The sequence below is a fragment of the Ursus americanus genome, chromosome 28, assembly GCF_024610735.1.
Source record: "Ursus americanus isolate L20-20 chromosome 28, mUrsAme1.1.p, whole genome shotgun sequence".
Taxonomy (NCBI): Eukaryota; Metazoa; Chordata; class Mammalia; order Carnivora; family Ursidae; genus Ursus; species Ursus americanus.
Genome location: NC_142154.1, coordinates 2150040 through 2170452, shown reverse-complemented (window position 1 = coordinate 2170452; position 20413 = coordinate 2150040). Strand labels below are relative to the sequence as shown.

General features: G+C 50.6%; 1 protein-coding gene across 1 annotated transcript in view; it reads right to left on the bottom strand.

The window, feature by feature from the left end:
- Positions 1-20413, bottom strand: part of LOC148107537 (pro-interleukin-16-like) — a 74816-nt gene that overhangs the window by 43117 nt on the left and 11286 nt on the right. Inside the window, exon 2 of the mRNA XM_087856583.1 lies at positions 1678-2093. Within this exon, the coding sequence (XP_087712709.1) occupies positions 1678-2093 (416 nt within the window). The remainder of the gene's footprint in view (positions 1-1677; positions 2094-20413) is intronic.

The following is a 20413-nucleotide window of genomic DNA, read 5'->3' as shown; positions in this document are numbered from 1 at the left end:
CAAAAAGAACAGTGAACTCTCTCTTCATCACTCTCTATCCCCTTTGGCTGCCTAAGATCTCCTCAAAGCCCTTCACTGTTTGATGTCATATCACATATGCAGTGTTCACAGCTGTCCCCCCACCAGAAGAAGAGTTGTGCGAGGACGGGGACTGGGTCTGCTTGGCCCACAGGTCGGTGTTCTGCAAACACTCACTGAATGTGCTGATATCCAGTGCCAGAGACGCACTCCCTCTCTGTGAGCCTCCGACAGCCCCTTGGAGTGTAACTCCCTACTTCACTTTACATGAGATCCTTGAGGGCAGGGACTGGATCAGCACAGGGCCTGGGGTGGAACAGGTGCTCAGAGAGCACTTGTGCAATTAAATAGAGGCAAGGGAATAATCCGGTCTAGGCGTCTGTTGGAATCCCCAAGGGATTTTTGGATCTCATTCATCCGAGCTGCAGCCTGGACCGTGTGATCTCTTCGCTAATAAATGTGACTTTCAGCTGGTGGTTTGCATACTTGTCACATCACTCACGGCAAGCCAGGAGTCTGGCCAGGCTCCCCCAACCCCACTGGGATGCTGGTCCCTCCTCCTGTCCTATTGGGTGAGCTCGGGTCATACCAACGGAAGTCGGGTGGTGGGTGACGGAGCAGCCCGGGCTGGGTGAGGCCCTTGGGGAAGCTGCTTGTGAATGGAGATCACCGGGGCCTATCCCCTCTCTGGGGCCTGACCTGCAAACCTGCTATATAATGTTCCACGATAGTGTTTATTGTATACATGTTAAGCAATGGTTTTCCTCCGCAAGGAAGCAAGTCGTGCAAAGGTCCTGGATCCCCTCCACTGGGACTGGAATGCCTTCTCCACTTTCTGTTGACAATCGTGTGACTGTGCCAGTAGGGTGTGGGAGAAACCCTTCCCGGCTGGCCCCTGGCGGGGTAAGTTGCATGAGCTCCAAGATTCTAGGCTGCTTGGACCCTTGAGAAATCCCACGTTGGATAGAAGGCTGAAGGCACAGCACTCAACAGAGAATAATTCAAGAGTAAAATACTTCGATTAGGCTCTATCCCCTGGTGCCTTGCAATTTCCATCTCGTCGTGATAACACCACTTGAAATATGCCCTAATGGAAGAGAAGGCATTCTGAATTTCGGCAGGTTTCCAGTCACTACTTAGCTTCCCTCACCCCCTCACCTCTTGTCAGCTCCAGCAGTCACACCCGTGTGGAAATTGGCAGGGGCACCTGGAAAACACTTGCGATCGGCACTCAGGGAGCAAACGCGCTGATCCTCTCGTCCTTGCCCTGAGTGACATAAGGTCTGCTCCTCGCCCAGGCCTTGTAGGTCAGTGACCTGAGCTGCAAGCGTATGCCAGAGAGGGCCTGCCTGAGATGAGAACTGGCCAGTATACTGACCATGGCCCTTCTCATTTTTCAGCAGGGACCCAGGCTCAGTTTACCTCCCATGCACACGGCATCTCACTGAATCTCTCAAGTGAGAAGGTTAACTGAGCCTGATTCACTACCATGCTCATTATCGTCATTCCAGTGAGCCCTGCCTCAACTTCTTCCTTGCTCTTGCTCAGAATTAGAACTCTGTGCCTTCCCGACCTCAGAGTAAAAGGGTTCAAAGACTGTCATTCAGAGCACCCAAAACCAACCACAGACTCTTCCAACCCCGCAAGTCCTGGGCATACCTTCATGAAGAATAGCCTCCTGCAGCTCTTGCCTCGATCACTCCCAGCTGCTTGGACTTGAGCCGCCTCAGAGGCCAGCGCTAGATCAGGAATGCTGCTGGGCCCAGCCTCCGACGTGTCTGCCAACTGCATAGACGAGTGGAAAATCCCCTCCTTGCCCTGGCCCAGGGAAATCTCAAAGGGATCGGGGTATTTCTCATCGGGGCTTGAGCCGTCATCACTGGTCCTAGCATTACAGAGCATCAGGGACCGGGAGATGGACCGGAGTTTGGTCGATTTCCTGCTCTTTCCAGAACGGCTGTGTGGGTCCATCCTCAGAGAGGAGGTGAAGCCGCCCTTCTTCTTCTCCTGATCTGTGGCTCCTGATCTGTGGCGGGTGGTGACCGGACTGGGCTTGGCCACCACTTCGTGCGTCCCTGGAGGAAAGAGGAAGCAGAAAGAGGCAGTGTGACTCGCTCCTGACAAATGGAGCGGGACAGGAGGCCTGGAGCAGGGCCATGGGAGCCCGCAGGCAGGGCAGCTGGGGAGATCGTCCTTTGGTGGCACTGGCCCGCCCACGTGGGCTGCCACATGGGGCTCGGGGAACCCAAGTGTTTACCACCCCCTCCACTCCGAGAAACCAGAGCTTCTCTTTTCCAAACCCTCACTCTGCAGACAGGGAAACTGAGGCACGGAGACGGGAAACACAGACCCAAAGCCACGAAGTGCCATGGCAGAAAAGCAGCAATCAGAGTCACGGGAGGTCTTTAGAGATGACAGAGGTCCAAGCTTTGTGACATCTGTGCTCCCAACAAGTTTGCAGGGGCTCCGGTCTATGGAGCGGGTTCAGGGGGAAGGGGGCGAGGAGGTACCTGCCTGTCCCCTTGCACCACCCCTGGTGAGTCCTATAGCTTCTCCAGAGACACCCCAGAATCCAGGAGCCTGTCTGAGCACCGCTGTTGCCTCGTCCTCCTTTCCAGATGCAGAGCCTATGACCAGGTTAGGACTGTTGCCCAGTGCCGACCGGCCAGAGTCAATTGAGTGTAAGAGACGGTAACACATGGGAAAAGCCTATACACAGCAGGCACTTGGCAAACCCGTGCACCCTTCCCTGGGCCCAGGGTCACACCCTGGGCCCAGGGTCACACCCTGGCCCGGGCCCCCTGCTCCATTGGCCATCCCCACGGATCTCCATCTCACAGCCCGACAGAGGGAGGGCCGGCTTTCCACACTGGTCAACTCCGTCTCTCTGAGCCCAGCCCGCCCAGCTCGGTGCCACCACGAGGCCCCTCCCTTGGCTTCAGTTTCCGTGAGGCAGGTGGCAAAGGGGTCCATGCAGGGCTCCTGACCTGGGCCCAAGCCCCAAAGCAGAGCTGTTGCTAGAAGAGCAAACCGTGGGGCCACTGTGTGTGCACAGTCAGGGTGCAGTAAGGAAACGCAGAGACCTTCCAACATTTCCCTCACTAGAAGCCCTTTCAGAGCCCCTGCAAAGAGAATTTCTTCTTAAGACTGTTTTCAACACCCACATGGCACACATTGATTGTTTACTGTATCAGCCCTTTAATATTATTAGTTTATTCACCAACCATCTATAGCAACCAATAGCAGTGAATTAAAAAGAATGAACGAAAAAATATTGGAAAGCTTGCTATATGTCAGGCATGGCTCTTGATGCGTTAGTACAAATTAACCCGACATCGGTCCATGTCGTCAAGCCGCCCTCTCCCCAGGATCTCAAAGTCCTGTACTCCATGTGCTTCCATCTTAAGCAAGGGAGAACTGTCCACCACGGACGGAGCCAGCCCTTTGCTGAGCCCCATGCCTGGCTGCAGGGTGCTGAGCCCTGCAGGGGACACCCCCACCCCCGAGCGGACCGCTGCCATGGGACACCCGTGGCCGGCCCACGGGACCCCCGGCTCTGGCCAACAATTGCAGGGCATTTCCATACTTAGCCTGATCGTACATTCTCAATGACTATTTCAAAACTTTCCCTTCTTAGAAACTAAATTTCCCTCCCTCCCCAGCATAGAGAGAGAACGTCTCCTCCTGCTTCATGAAATGCAGAAGCTCTCAGAGAGCAATCCTCCCAGGTTTCTACCATCGAATTAGCACATGCATTTGCCATCCACACATACTCTCCACGCCCTTGGTGGTGGAACGCCCGCCCCCCCCCCCATCTGTCCTCTGGCTCCCACTCCTCCCGAGTGTTGACGCATAGCAACAACAGAATAATAATAGCTAATATTTATTCAGAGCTTGATATGCCAGGCACTGTTCTAATTGCTTTTACTATTTCAGCCTCAGAAAAATCTACGGTAGGCTCCATCAATATCCTCAGTTTACAAAAAGGATCACCAAAGCACAGAGAGGTTAAGTCACTTGCTCGAGATCACACAGCTGGGGCTTGGTGACAGCAGGACTTAAACCAGGCAGTGAGACTCTGGAGCCTGCTCTTTCCCCCGGCTTCATGCTGACACTGATGACATCCCTCTCACGGGCGGATTACCTCATCTCTTCTCCCCACCGGGTCTCCAGCAACAGGGTGGAAGCATGCTCAGATTGCTTCTGGTTTTTAAAAACTATGTGTCGAGGGGTGCCTGGGTAGCTCAGCCAGTTCTTGATTTTGGCTCAGGTCATGGTCTCAAGGTCCTGAGATCGATCTCCGCGTTGGGCTCAGTGCTGGGCGTGGAGCCTGCTTAAGATTCTCTCTCTCCCTCCACCCCTCCCTTCCCCAACCTGCTCACGTGCACACGCTCTCTCTCTAGAAAAAAACAACTATGTGTCAATTCCACATCCTCCTCTTGTTATCTGCCTTTCTCTTATGCCCCTCATCTCTTCTTTTTTTCCCTTTGTCTTTTATTACAGTGAGAATACTTAACATGAGCTCTATCATCTTCACAGTGTTTAGGGGCACACACAGTGCTGCTATCCTCAACACCGCGTTGACAATGCAGCATTATGCCTTCGTATCTTCTTGAACGAGGGTTTTACACCCTGCACTTTCTCTCCTCATGCTCACCTCCCCTTCGAGCCACAACCCACGTCTGCTTCCTTCCCCTGAAACCACTGAAACTCTCATTTTATCACTTCTGTGTTTTACGTGCCCCAAAGTCATGAACCCGGGTCCGGAGGGCACCGTCTGCTCGCCAAGAGCCTGCTTCGTTTTGAGAGGATTTGTTAAAACCAGACATGCAATGCTCGGATCTGTTGGCTGAAAAATACATAGAATTCAAGCTTTTTAGTGTTCTCTTTTTCCCTTCTCATTCCTCACCTTTACACCAGATGCCACCTTTCAAATCCAAATGGTAAACGCTCTCCTCCCTGCCATCATCCCCCAAACAGGCATTGTTTCGATTCTGTCAACTCAACTTCCCAGAACTAGTAACTCTCAATGCAAAGCTCACTATGAGTATTTATATATTTATATCCAAATTTCTTAGCATTTTGTTCAACTTCATTCAGACTCCCCACAGCTCACCTGGGCCTCATGGAGAAGGAAGGGTGTGTGTGTGTATGTGTGTGTGTGTGTGTGTACACGCATGCGTGTGTTTCTCATAGCCAGCCCTGGTCCATCATCCATTTGAAAAATTGAAAGATAATCAAAGTTTTGTGTTCAGATCCTTCTGGACATGCCCTGGTACTAAACCAGGAGGATACAAATGTGAACTTGCTGAGGGCCACTGCGTAGGGAGAGCTGCTGAGAGTAAAACTAACACGAAAGTACAGAACTCACAGAGATTGGGGGACAGGTGGGGAGCAGGAAAAGAGAAAGCAAGGAGGACAGAAGGAGTAAGAAGGATGAATTTAAATGATGTAATCTGAGCACCTAGAACCAGCCATACCTGATGCCACACTATGTATTCACATATGCAAGCTAATAGACTTCTCTTTGTGCCTAAAAAAAAGTCCTCTTAGAATAGTCGTTCTTCCATAAGAAATAGGGTGATCGGTAGGGGAAGAAAGGGATAAAGAAAGGGGGAATGCAACATGAGAGACTATGGACTATGGACTATGAGAAACAAACTGAGGGCCTCAGAGAGGAGGGAGGTGGGGGAATGGGACAGACCGGTGATGGGTAGTAAGGAGGGCACGTATTGCATGGTGCACTGGGTGTTATACGCAACTAATGAGTCATCGAATTTTACATCAGAAACCGGGGATGTACTGTATGGTGACTAACATAATATAATAAAAAATCATTAAAAAAAAAAAGAATAGTTGTTCTTCTCTCTGATGCTACTGGCACACGAATGGAAAACAGTAACATCCAGGGACCAAGAGGCTTTTTAAAACTTTTATCCCACACCAAGCCTAGGACAGGAGCCAGTCACCTGCAGTCAAAGCTGAAACTCTGCCTTCCAGTGCCGGCCTCTCGTACAAAAGCCTCTGCATTCTTTTCCACCAAGCTCTGTCGCCATCTGCATGGATTCTTAGAATGCAAGCCCAATCCCCCTTCCCGTTCACATTCTCTCCCAGCCCACCATAGCTGTCCCAGCAAAGACAAGCTCCCTAGATGGGCATTTTCCAGGACACAAACATTTGGGTACATCGGGACCAGGTGCAAGGCTGTGCGCTTCTCTCAGTGGTGGAAAAATTGGCTACACGTGGGATTTAGGAGAGCAGACAGGTCAAATTCCTCTCTGGACGCTGTGCTAATCCCAGTGGACCATTTGCAGGAGAGCCTAATGAGTACTGTCAGGTTTTTAAAATAAGCTTTTCCAGAGGGAACCGAGACTTTCTGCAGCCTTGGCTCCCATGTGGGGTGGCAGGGGCCATGGGATGGGAGGCTGGTGATGTGCTGGCAAGGGGTTACCCCTGTGGTCCCGAGCAAAGATGGGTTTCAAAATGTGCCTTGTTTTTATGGAAAATGTAACAACGGAAAGGAATAATTGCAAAAGCGTTGTAGAGGAGTGGCCAGAATTGGACTTCGGTGGGAGACTGCTTTCCCTCTAGGCCTGGCATAGAGGGAGAGACAGAGAGAGAAGGGAGAGAGAATAATTGGAAACACAGTGCTGTGGTCACATGGTTCTGCTTAGCTTTGGTAATTGTGTTCAGGACATTGGAACCAGCCATGGCTCGTAATGGGAGCAAATGTTAGCAGAGCTTGGGGGCAAGCCCGTGCCTTTCCCTGGGTGCAGCAGCCTTCCAAAGGTCTTCAAGGCCTGGCCAGGGCCAGGATGTTGCCCCACGCTCCACGAGTGTTTGCCAAGCTCTCGTAGGTTTTCCTTTGCCCCTAGTAAGTCCCCTGCAAGATGACCTCAGGGGTCTCTTCCAGAGGCTTCCCAGGGACGCACAGAGAAGTTTCCAGCATGGCTACCCCAATAGCACCAGCTGCTTTCACTTCCCGGCAGAAAAACCGAAAGGATTTGCTTTAGCCCAGGAAACGGCTCTCCCACTCCCTGGAGGCGTTTTCCTCCCAACGACTAGCTTATCCTCTACCCCTTCCACAGAGTGCTGGGCTGGGGGGGGGCGGTGTCCCCTCACACACACGAGGCCACTGCATCCCAAAGAGAGAGGAGGACTGACGCCCCGTCACGGTCCTCCGTGGGCCTCTAGACCCACCTTGGCCGCACTGTCATCCATATAGAAAATGCAAAGTCCAACACGATAAAACCAGTGCAAAGAAGTGGCTAGTTCCTCTTTTAAAGGAGTTTGAACAACTTGTGGACTGTGCCGGGGAGCAGGGTCAGTAAGCTCGCCCTCCCTCCTCCCTGCCTCTCTTCCCATTTGTTTCATTCAGCACTTGCTGAAAAAGCATGACGCGTCCGTGGCTGTGCTGGGCAGAGCTAACTCACTGGAGGAAAGGCCACAGTATTTCCATCTGGATAAAATACACTTAATTCACTGGAGAACTTTGAGAGGGTAAATAACCATATGCAGAAAAGGAAAACTAGCTGATAAAATGTGTTTCAAATTTCTGAATTCCCCGACAGTGGCTTATATCAAAGGCAATTTTTCAAGTTGGGTCACATCGGCCCAGGGGGTGTTTTCTATCTTGAACTGAAGAGGGACTTGGAGGTAGGAGGAATGGAGGACCTGTGGCTGGGACTGTGGAGGACCCGTGTTGTGTGCGTGTCTGTACGCGGGCACAGGACCGGACAAAGGCACAGCATCTCTGGGCTGTTTCCCAGCTGGTACGTGAGCGGTCGTGTTGACCTCGTTCTCTCCCTCCTCTGGTACCTCCTGGAGTGGAGAGACGATGTCTCCTAATTTTGTGTCCCCAGAGCTCTGCTAGGGCTTGGCCGAGTAGGGGCATCATGTGCAAGGAATGAATGAATGGTGGGTGAGCGTCTCAAAGGCCCCTTTCAACTAAGCTTTCCCACTCCAGGCTAAGGCGAAGTGTGTGATGGTTAATTTTATGTGTCAGCCCAAGTAGGGATCGCTGGTCAAACATTATTTCCAGGTGCGTCTGTGAGAGTGTTTCCAGAAGAGATGAGCATTTGAAGGTAGACTGAGTAAAGGGTGGGCACCATCCAATCCATCATCCTTGAGGGCCTGCACAGAACAACAGGCAGAGGAAGGGAGAATGTGCTCAGCAGAAGCTGGGACAGATGCCATCTTCTCCCGCCCTGGGGTGCGGGTGTCAGCACTTCCGGTTCTTGAGCCTTTGGCCTCGGACCGGGGCTTACACCGTTGGCTGCCCTGGTTCTCAGAGGCTGTGGGCTTGATGTAGAGTGCACCCCCCGGTTCCTCTGGGCCTCTAGCTTGTAGGTGGCAGATCGTGGGACTTCTCCATAACTGTGTGAGCCAACCCTTCAGAATACATCTCTTTCTTTATATTTCTCTCTCTCTCTCATCCATCCATCCATCCACCCACCCACCCGTTGGTTCTGTGGCTCTGGAGAACCCTGACTAATGCACCAGGGAAAACACCCCACCTATGACCACAGAACAAAGGACTCCAGGTAGCGGCTGACATCACAGTGACAAGGAGCCCCAGTGGGCTGCACCTCAGAGTAGATGACAAGTCCGAGCCACCAGAAACACATTTTGGAAACTGCTTCTCTGAAAGAGCCTAGAAGGTGTGTAAGACCCTGAGAGGCGCCCCTCACCTTCCAGCACTCTGGAAGGTCATCTCAGCCACCAACGTGCAGGCACGAGTGGGGTCATCAGGATGCCCTCCCCAACACCCAGGCCTCTGAGACAAAGGACAGAGCGGGACAGGACTTCCCCCTTAATATGTATCCCCCCCGATATGATAAAGGCTGGAGATACAGTTCATGTCAAGAAGTATCCGGATACATTCAAGAAAGGCACATCAACCCGTCACCGTTCGGAAGGGATGGGCTAAGGTTACTCCTCATGAAGTCCCAGTGCCTGGAACAGGGCTTCGCACGCGGGACACGCGCAGGAAGTGCCATCACGCAAAGCCACACACAACGGGGTTTGTCACTGGGTAGAGGGACAGGCAGGAGCACAGAGGTCCTGTGCAGCCCCAAGCGAGGCGTGCAGCCCCTTCACGGCGTAGCTGACGGCCCACAGAGTGGAGACGACCATGCTAGCCCCCGAGAAAACCGAGGGAAGTACTCCCAGGAGGTACTGAGCTGAATGCCTGACACAGACAATGGACCAAAAAAAAAAAAAAAAAAATCACTCAAAAAAAAAAAAAAAGCAAAAGAGTGGAAACAATCTAAATGTGCATCAGTGAGAGATGGTGTTAAATTTTCTACGGTCCGTCACACCGCGGAGCATTGTGCAGCCAATAGTAGGGATACAATAAACCCCCGTCTGTGGGCATGGAAAAGGGCCGCCATATATCGCAACGCTAAGAAACTGTGCAATGGTTCTAGAGACTAGTTCTGTTTACAAAAATGGACTCATATTAATGAACACAAACCGGTTGGTAATTTTTTTGGAGGGTGCGTAAAGTGCTAGGGGATGGTCTTTACAGAAAGCTTTTCCTTCATGCTTCATAATTCCTTTGCCTGATTTTTTTTTTACATCATATATCACACCTTTAACCAGAAAAATAAAGCTTCCTGTTTTGAGGAACAAAACAGAAATTTATGGTTAATTTTTGCCAACAAGTAGTTCTGTTAACTTTACAGTGATTTTCTCAGGCTCTTAAATATCTGGTTGAAATTTTTAAGATTGCCTGGGATTTACAGATGAACTTAGGGAGAAAGTCTCCCCATCTGAGAACATTTCTTAAATTTTTAAAACTTTTCTTTTAAAGCAAATTTTATATTTGTCATGTAGGTTTTAAATATCTCTAATTACCTTTATTTCCCAGGGCTTTTCTTTCTATTTTGAGTGGAACCATGTAAAATATATTTTCTAGTTGGGTATTGTTTATACGTAAGTAAGTCAAGGGTTTTGCCTTTTTATCTCTAATTGGCAACCTCGTAGATCTCAATTTCCTCATACCTTAGTTCTTCAATAGCTTCTCTTCAGTTTCCAACTGATTCCAACTGAATGTTAAAAATTTGCTTCATTTAGGGGCACCTGGGCGGCTCAGTCAGTTAAGCGTCTGCCTTCAGCTCAGGTCATGATCTCAGGGTCCTGGGATCTAGCCCCATATCGGGCTCCCTACTCCTCAGGGAGTCTGCTTCTCCCTCTCCCCACTTGTGCTGTCTCTCTCTCTCTCTCAAATAAATAAATAAAGTCTTTTTTAAAAGTTTGCTTTGTTTAAAAATGCGTATGCTACTTATTTCATTTTATTTTTTAATATCACTGAAGTTTCCAGAACATTAGTAAACAATGGCACATAGAGGCATTCCACGTTTTTTTCTAGACAGTGATGGAAATTCCTGCAGCATTTTATGGTAAGTAGGATACTGACTGCTATATCAAGATAAAATTATTTTTTATTATGTTAAGGAAATATTCTACTAATTGTAACTCGGGCAGCATTTTCACCGAGAATGGGTGTTGTTTATTAAATGCTGTCTCAGCTCCTTGGCCTGCACATGTATCTTTCCTTTTCTGGTTTGTCAGTGGGAAGGAACCTGTGGCTGGCTTTTGTAGGACTGGGCTACCTGTGTTTGGGTGTTTTTTTCAAGTCCCACTGGCTCACAACATGCAATTCTTTTACTAAACCCCTGGACTCGCTTTGCCCGTATTTTGTTTGGGATTTTTGTATCTGTGTCCACAAACAGAAACAACCCGTCGTCACCCCATGTCGTGCCGGCATTCTAAAAGATCTGGGAAGCCAACATCCCTTCCTACCCTCTGAAAAAGTTGGATATTTTAAAATACGTCTAGTAGAAGCTTGAAATCGTTTTTCTGTAAAACCTTCTGGTCCCGGCACCACTTTTAAGGTGGTTCTTTGAAACTCTCCTTGGTTATTGGACTCCTCAATTTTTAAAAAATCTTTTCCTTTGTCCGTTTTGAACACATGATTTTCAAGTTTATTAGCGTGGAGTTGCCCGTTAATTTGCAAAGTTTTCTGGAACTCTGTGCGCGGGCTGTGGGTCGCCCTCCTCTCTGCAAACATCTACTCTTTCCGGTTTGCTCTCCGTCTCATTTAGTTCCACTTGAGTTTTACTCCTTTTTTCCCCCCCTCTGTTTCTTATATTTTCTTTTTCTACCTTCCAGAGCTTAATGTTTGGTTTCCTCAAATCCTTTCTTTCTATTTCAGAGAGGACAGCATCCCTGCAGTAGTTACCTGGTCTGGCTTTAGAGTCCAGCTCGACTCAGTCCACTGGGTTCAAATGCCAGTGCAATTATTTACTCAGCGTCTGACCTTGAACGTCCGCTTGACCTTTCCGTGACTCTGTCTCATTATTCATAAAATGCAGACGATTGTAGTAGCCACCCCAGGGAACTTTGTGAGAATGAATTAAAATACTGGATGTCCACCCCTTAACACAGTTTATTGGCTGCTTGTGATTACCAGTACTGCCGTCATCATCATCATCGTTTAAAGCTAGAAATTCTCCTCTGAATGTCTCTGTGGCCACAACCCCATGAATTTTGAAGCATGACGTTCAATTGTTGTTTTGTAAATTGGTCTGTAATTGTAGTTTTGATTTCCAGCTTAGACTCGGTTCTGCAAGGGACTGCTGTTGTCCTCGTTCATGTCTTATGGTCAAATCGCCAAGATGTAGCCTTGCTGTTCTTATAATTTTTTTATTAGAAAATTCCAGTTTAATTGCATCGTCGCCACAGGATGTGTCCTGGACATTTTTTACTTGGTGGAATTTATCGAGGTTTACTTTGCGAGCCGGTATGTGATGTGACTAAGTGTTTTAAATGTGGCGTGCACATTTCCAAAGAGTTAGAATTCTGTTTGGAACTTCAAGGATGTATATATACAAATGTGATATTAAAATACATGTACATAAATATATATCCAATCTTGTAAGTCACGTAATTCAACACCTCGATTTCCTGACTGATAGCTCTTCTAATTAATCTGATAAGGTTTAGACTGGCGAACATTCAAATCTGACACCGTGTTTCTAATAGTCCAAACATTTTTGTTTTGTATATGTCAGTGACTTTATCGGATGCTTAAAGTGCTCTGACGTTCCTGTCTCCATTGTGTGTTCTTCTTTGTATCACTTTGTAAGGGGTACTTCTTGATTTACCCCAATATTTATGTAGGTGGACAGAATTAACACTGCCACCCCACTTTCTTTTAATCTGCATTTGCTCCATGGATGCCCATCCCTGTACTTTTCATTTGATGCGATTTTGTTTTAAATGTGTCTCTTAAAAGTGGGATGTAACTAGATTGGGAGGGAGAATGTGCTTTTTTTAATTTTATTTTCATTTCTTTTTTAAGCTGAATCTGGGAGTCTTCCTTTTTTAAATATACAAATGACCCTTGAACAACATGGGGGCTAGGGGTCCGTATGACTCTTGACTCCCCGAGAACTTAGCTACTAACAGCCTACCGTCGACCAGAAGACTTACCAACAACATAAACAGCTGACTAGCACAAATTTTGTATGTTATATGTACCATAGATAGTACTCTTACAGTCACATAAGTTAGAGAAAAGACAATGTAGTTAAGAAAATGGTAAGGAAGAAAAAATCCATTTATACTACTGTTCTGTACTTTATTAGGAAAAAAATCCACATATATGTGAATCCACGTGGTTCAACCCCATGTTGTTCAAGGGTCAACCACGTGACTTCATACCTTATATCATCTCTCATATAGCTCACACATATCTAATGTATAACCTTATGTCTTACATCTGAATCAAGACATCTTCCTTCCGCCATGTTTTCTCTTTGTGTGGCTCCTTGTTACCTCCTGTCCTTGCTTTCCGGGCCAGTTAATCAGTTACTCACTCTTTTTTGTCCTCCTTAATGACTGAGAGGTCATGCATTTTTAGATCACTGGCAGTTCCATCAAGAATCTTTGAGCATGATATTGGAGGCTCTATCTTCTCTCTTTGTCCATTCCAACTATGCTGCCATATCTGATGGGTCTTCCCTCGCTTCCCCCCGGAATCCAACCTCCCAGTCTCCATGCTTCAGAGCACGTGACCGTCCAGGGGAGATGGTATGCTGTCGCTTTCCAGGAGTTTTTCTCATGTGTATCATCTCGGAATCCTGTTAGGAACACGACTGAAGTTTAACGTGATGGAAGTCTTCTTGGTGGCTCAGCTTCAGCTCTTCCGTCATCAGCCCGGTGGGCCCTTCTTGCACTGCTCCTTTCTGGAACCCTTGCTGGACCACTAACCTGTAAGTCTCCTGAGTGCCCCTGCCCCCTGGAGCCTACGGGCCCTGCACAGGCATTCCCCATGCCTCGCGTGCCCTTGGCCTCCCTTGATTGTGCTAGATTCCCACCACTCTTCATGCCCCATCCTTAGATAACACTTGTTCAGAATAAATCTGCACCTCTGTCCAGACCCCCAGCACTGTCTTAGCTGGGGTGGATCTGTGCTCTCTGAGATTCTGACCCACAGCAAGCGTTTGTCCACTGTGCTCAGAGCTGGGCCACCAGCCTGGCTCAGCCAGTGGCTCCTATCAGTCGCTCAATAAATATTTACTGAATGTGTGAGGATGCCTGCATTTAACGTGGAAAGGTGCTTCCTAGCCAGATAAAGTGTATAAAGTCGAGCTAAACATGCGCGGTAACTTCACCTGGACGACCTCTAACGGGGGACAATTAGTCCATTTAACCCCACCCCCAGACACACCGGTGAGCTGTCCATGCTATTTTGTATTTATTTTGACCATGAAGATACAGGGAATACTCTTCATGCATAGAGAAGAATTAGGTAGACTGTTTTTGTGCTACACAGACGTGGAAAAAAAAGTGTGTTGCAGGGCAATGTGTGTGTGTGTGTGTGTGTGTGTGTGTGTGTGTACATGGGTGTGTTTGGAAATAGAAAAATTCAGAATCCTCACCAACCTGTCATCAGGGATTATCTCTGAAGAACAGGCTGGGGGGTACGGGACAACTGGTCACCCTATTCTACGAACCATAACATTTTTATGAAAAGTAAAACTTTCTAAAAGTGAAAATGCAAAGTGATGGTATAATAAATCCATAATCAATGTGTATACCTCACTTCATTACAACCTAAGAAGGAAGAAAGAAAAAAAACAGCAAAGAATTTAAAACACACAAACCCAAAGTAAGCCCTACTTCCAAGAGACCTGGGAAAGGGCTCAAAACACGCCCGGGGGCGAACAACTAAGACCCCTTCCTGGGGAGCCAGCCGCCGGGGTATTGAATTGACATCAGGGATCTCAAAGTCGGACTGAGAGGAGATTCAAAGAAAAGCAATATTACAGCTTTAAATTACCAGAGTTTTTGGCCTGCAAGAATTTTTCAGACTTTGTGGTCCAATTGCTGCCTGTGTGTGTGTGTGTGTGTACGTGTGTGTGTGGGGGGGGGGGTGATGACTGGTTTGGGTTTGCATTTTGGTAAATGACACATCATCTCTTTCAAGACTTTCTATTTCTCTCGACACACCCACACGCACACGCACACATAGACACACTTGTATTATCGGCATTTCCCAATCGGCTCAATGCACGGGGAGTAGGGAGCCGAGATTTGGCTCTAGGACACGAAGGGGTCTCCTGCTGCAGGGCCTGGACCCCACAGCCCGGCGGGAGCTGGCCACTGAGTGCTCAGAGGACGAGGAGAAGGAAGGAGGAGAGGGAAGGTTCGTGAGGCTGGGGGCCTGCCCGCCCTCCCCGACCTTTCCATTGTCCTAGCTCTTCTGATGCCTTTAAGAAAAGGCAAGAACAGAAAGAAACAAACTCATGGCGCCCTTAGTCCGGGCTCTCTGCCTCGGATAAGGGGGACAAGGCCACCTTGTTGGAAGAGAAGATTGGGAATATTTTGGGCTTAAAATGCTCTCCCTACACAACTCCATTCCAAACCCTATCCATTGTTTTCTGAAACTTTGTAAATCCTCTCTCACCGTAAGAATTTACATCTCGCATCATAATACATACCACATAAACACATATAAGATGCGTATGTGTATCAATGTTTATAAACATAAATATATATAACTAAAACAAGAGTTTCACGAAACAACACCCTAGCTATGGTGTAGCGAAGTGAACACAGGACAGAGGTGATATGAAACATGGTTTCGCTTGGAACCTGATACGTTCTTATACACTCCTTTTTTTACTTTTAAAAACAATGCTGGTCTCAAAGCACTAAATTGATTTCCAGTGCACTAGTGGGTCTCATTTGAAATCTACGCTTCTCAAGTGTTCTCTGATGTCCCACAGCAGTTTCATACGGGAGTATTAGCTCCATTCTTCTGAGCCACTGAATCCCTTCATGTACCCTGCAATTTCCCTGCATCGCTGGTCTTGCCTTGGATTTAGGATCTGGGACAGATTCTGAACTTCCCTCTCCTACTCTTTCATTGCAGATGGAGGAAGGAGGGGGCTCGCGTTTGCTCCAGCTTTGCTCTGCCAGAGGAGGGCTGCTGGGGGCCACAGGGAGCCCGCACTGGGCCGGCTGTCCCCGCAGTGAGGACGTGTCCGTGGCGGCCACCTCCAGCTGACCAGGGAGCAGCCACGTCCCAGCTGCTGGAAGAGCCGAGAGAGCGTTTCTGGATGGCTGTTCAGGCAGGCCTCCGAGCAAGACCTATGGAGAGCCTGTCTGAGGGTGGTCCCAGCTCCTGGGCCCCGTGTAGCGGCACGGCCAGCCCTGAGTCCCACGCCCAGGGCACACCCCGCCCTCCGGTATCTCCAAGAGTGGCGAGCATGGCCGCTCCCCTGGGCTCTGGCTGCCCCCGGAGGCCTGTCCTCTACACATTGTGCTCAGCCCCTCGTTTGCTATGCAATCTCTCCTGCAGAGACCGTCGGCGTTTCTGCCATATGCTGGGCAACCTTGACTAGCTTGCAGGACCCACCGACATCGGTCCTTCCTTTGGCTGGAATCCAAGAGAAAGACTTGAAATGCATTCCTGTTCCAAGCTGCCTTCTTAACCACACTCCAAGCTCTTAGAACGGTTTGTTTAGTTTGCCTCCCCGGATATTTTTTGTGCCCATGGATATGAGTGTGTCACTATCCGCACTAATCTGTGGCTTAGGATCAAAAAACTCTTACATGTGAAAATTTGTTGCCAACCCAAGTGGGCAGTGTAAATACCAGGTAATACAACTGTAATACGACTGTTACAGTTAAGGTGATGTCGATGTTGTTATCCACTTGTTTAGGCAACAAGTAGCGTCCTGAGACTCACCGAGCCAGGCACAGGATGAAGGCACGGGCTTCTCAGGCTGCTGGAGAAGACAGGTGGGGTGGGGACCAGTCCCAGAGTGGGAAGGGTCCTAACACAGGTTTGAATCGAGAGCCACCGTCTGCAGTGACTTGCTAAATGGCCTCACCAAGGAATCAGCCCGTGAGCTGGGGCTGGAAAGATGAAGGAGGGTTTTCCACCTGGAGAAAGGAAGGCAGAAGGCTCGAGAGAACGTATTTCAAGTCACGAGAAGAGCACGCACAAAGGCAGGAAGCCTTAAAAGACCCTTCTGTCTTCGTATCAGAGCAAATCTCTTGGCGGCCCTGGAGCCCTGGGGGTGTAAGCGGGGAGCAAAGAGACTGAATCGCCAACTCGGGCTGATGAGACGGAGGGGCCGTTAAGGAACAAAGACCCCATTGTGCTGATGAGTGGATTTCAGTTCTGGGTGCACCCTCCCTGCTTCACCCCCAAATCCTGGGGTCACCACTAGGCCCCGGAGAAGGGTGGGGGGGCAGGCACACTCCCGGCCTGCTTTCTGCCTGAACAATTCTGCTTTTGGCTGTATACATATGAGTTCTCATGAAAGATTTCAGTTCTGAAGAGGTTCCCATGGACAGAAAGAGCTAGAAAACACCTGCTCTAGGTAATTATAACCCAACATTTCACCCAGTAAAGATACGACCGTCTGTGCTTAGTACATGCAGACATTTGCTAGGCACGTAGCAGAGCAGTCAAGAGTGTAGATTTGGAGTCAGACCAGCGTTAAGGTCCTGGAGTGCCCCTTTCTAGCCGAGCGATCCTGGGCAAGTCTCCGTTCTGGGGACACACGACCTAAGCCAGCGGTGCTGAGAGGCTCAAGCAAGATGCCCACACGCAAAGATTCTAGAGCAGAGCCTGGGGCGGGAAGACGCCCAGGGACTGGCTGGGGAATTGGGTATGACGGATGAGCATCCTGGGGGCTGAAGAAATCAAGAGCAGGGGCTTCGAGGAGGCGTCTGGCCCACGCTGATAGCTCCTGTCCTCATCCCATCTGGAGGATACGAGGGGCCCTCTGCCAGGACTGTAAATGCTGAGCAGCCCTTAACAGCAGGACACCAAGGGAGAGCCGAGGAGAGGGCAAGGGTGGAACGCTCCTCTCCTGCCCAGGGGTCTGGGAAAAGGGCAGGACTGCCAGACAGCGGCTCCCCGTGCTGCCTTGGGGCCGGGTTCCTGGGACACAGGTGCTGCCCTTGGGGGACTCAGCCTGAAGCGAGGGGGTTTCCTTTGTCAAGAGAATGAGGGCCGGATGCTTCCCTGTGTCCATGGAGAGAAGGAGACCTGCTGGGATGCTACATCCTCCCACAAAGAAGCAAGCGCGCTCACCTGCAAGGACCGCCTGCCCGGGGAAGTGGTGGTGGGACCCCAACTACGACAGTGGAGTGACTGACGGGCAGAGAGACCGCCCTTCCCGTGATCAAGGTCAGAGATGCCCAAGCTCCCCGTGCACCTAGGAGAGGAGGAGCCTGGCAGCAGCTGGAAACCCTCCTCCAGGTGCCTCGGCGTCTGTCTATCCCTCTCCCTTCTGCTTCCTGCTGCAGCGCCTGCACCGAGGGGGAGGTCCCTCAGCCCGATGTCCCAAAACCAGAGGCTCCCGGGGATGCACAGCAAGGGCAGGGGACACGGAAGCCCCTAACCACCCCCCCCCCCGAAGCTGCTTCCTCCTCGTGTCACAGAGCACCATGGTGGCACACGACTCCGAGCCAAGCGTTCTGGCTTCGGTTCCTGCTCCCGCCCCAACACAGCTTCCAGATAGGACATTAAGTCCCTCCCAACCAAGACCCTCCCCCAGGGGGGTCAGAGAGCCCAGCCTCCTGGTCAGAGCAGAACGCTCACTCACCTGGGCCCACCTACCTGCCCGCACAAAGTCCCCAGAGCAGCCACCTCTCCTGATTCGCTCTCTAACCGCCCAGCGGAGGTCGAGACACCATCGATCCGGGACAGCCTAGGGCTCCGGCCCGGGTCAGAGCCGGCAGAGCCTGAAAAGTGGACTTCCTCCCTCACACAGACGCCGGTCTCTGGGTCTGATCTCAGGCCCCGATGGCTGGGCTGCTCTGAGTCAGACGCTGCCTTCACCACCTGCTCTGGACAGGTGACTCGGGCAAATGTGTCCAACCTGGCATGAGTTTGCTCAGAGACTCCCGACCTGAGCCATCTGATTGCTCCACGTGAAAAGCCTTGGTCCGATGGGGCGGCTGCCAGTGCCAGGCAGCTCAGCCCTGGAAGAGTCCACCATCTGCTGGGCTGGAGAGAACACCCGGGAGGCCAGCCCAACCCAGGACCCCAGAAACCCAGCAAGGCTCCTTATTCCTGGCCTTGCCTTCCTTGGACAACCTGGGGAGGCTGGGAGGGTGGGAGGGTATCAAACACGACTCCGGGCGTGCACTGCACCTGCCACACGGCTAGGAGCTTTACGGAACCGTCCGCTCACACGGTCTCGCCACCGATCTAGCAAATCTCATCAGACCCATCTTGCAGGTGAAAAATATCACTGCACAAAAATTCGTGGCGCACCAAGGCCTGGTGACCTTGGGTCACAGCCCATCGCTGGCTCAGCAAAGTCCAGCAACTTCCCCGAGGTCGCCCGGCCAGGATCCTGAACCCAGATCTGCCCAACACCAAAGCCCACACTCCTTCTATGACGCTACATCACCTCTGTCCCTGACACAAAACCTGGCTCTCAGAAGCAGGAACTACTGCGACTCAGTGCCTCTCAAGTTCTGCTCCCCAAGCCAGTGGCATCAGCACCAGCAGCTAGAAATGCAGATTCTCAGGCGGGGCCCGAGTCCCCGTGAATCGGAGACTGGCACTGTGCTTCGGCCAAGCCCAGCAGGGGATGCAAGCTTGCGAGCCCAGGACATAACGTGCACAGAGCGTGTGGACTGCCACAGCATGAAGGGACAAAAGGCGCGTCTGTGTCTGCTAGCGGGATGATTGCCTTGTGACCGGGGCGCTTTCCCCCCACGTGTCCCCTTGCAGGGCACAGTCTAAGGGTGGCATTCAGCCCATCTGCCCCCTAAAGAGCCTCCCCCCCACGTGTCCTCAGCACAGCCTCTGTGAGCTGCTTGCCTGCGCCAGGCCGGGACGTCTGGGCGGCCCTCTGTTCTAAGAGAGGAATGTACTCCGGTCGCCCCCGGCAACTGTTTTGGGGCTTCCTGGGGGCTTTAATGAGGGTGTAGGTGTGTCCCGTGGGAAGCCCTTGGAATTCCACGCGGGGCTGCGGAGGTCCAGCCTCTGCCAAGGCAGCCAGGCCCACGGTCGCAGGGAGGCATATTGGAGACAGAGCTGTCTTTGTTGGTGGGTGTGGGGGACTGTTGCACATTGCAGGGCTGAGTCTGGAAGGCAGCAGAGAAGGAACTTCTCAAGGGCAGGGGTGGAGGCCTCGGTCAGTGATATCTTCACATGCAGACTCTCGCCATTCCCTGGGCTCAGTGCAGTTGGGGCTCCGGCCCAGGCACCAGCTCCTAGGGCTGTCTCGCTCTGGCAGAAGGGCTGGGACTGATGCAGTACCCCAGGCCTCTGGAGACGAGCCTCACCCTTCCCAGACTCCACCTCCTCCCTCCTACACCAAGCCTAAGCCCCCCACCCCTGGGCCCTGTTACCCGTGCCTGAATCCAGTTCCCTCCTTGTCCTACTCTCAGATGACCTGTCTTGCTTAACCATCAGAAGGCGAACTCATTAATCCAGTTCCCTCCTTGTCCTACTATCAGATGACCTGCCTTGCCTAACCATCAGAAGGGGAACTCATTAATCCAGTTCCCTCCTTGTCCTACTATCAGCTGACCTGTCTTGCTTAACCATCAGAAGGGGAACTCATTAATCCAGTTCCCTCCTTGTCCTACTATCAGATGACCTGTCTTGCCTAACCATCAGAAGGTGAACTCATTAATCCAGTTCCCTCCTTGTCCTACTCTCAGATGACCTGTCTTGCTTAACCATCAGAAGGTGAACTCATTAATCCAGTTCCCTCCTTGTCCTACTCTCAGATGACCTGTCTTGCTTAACCATCAGAAGGGGAACTCATTAATCCAGTTCCCTCCTTGTCCTACTATCAGATGACCTGCCTTGCCTAACCATCAGAAGGGGAACTCATTAATC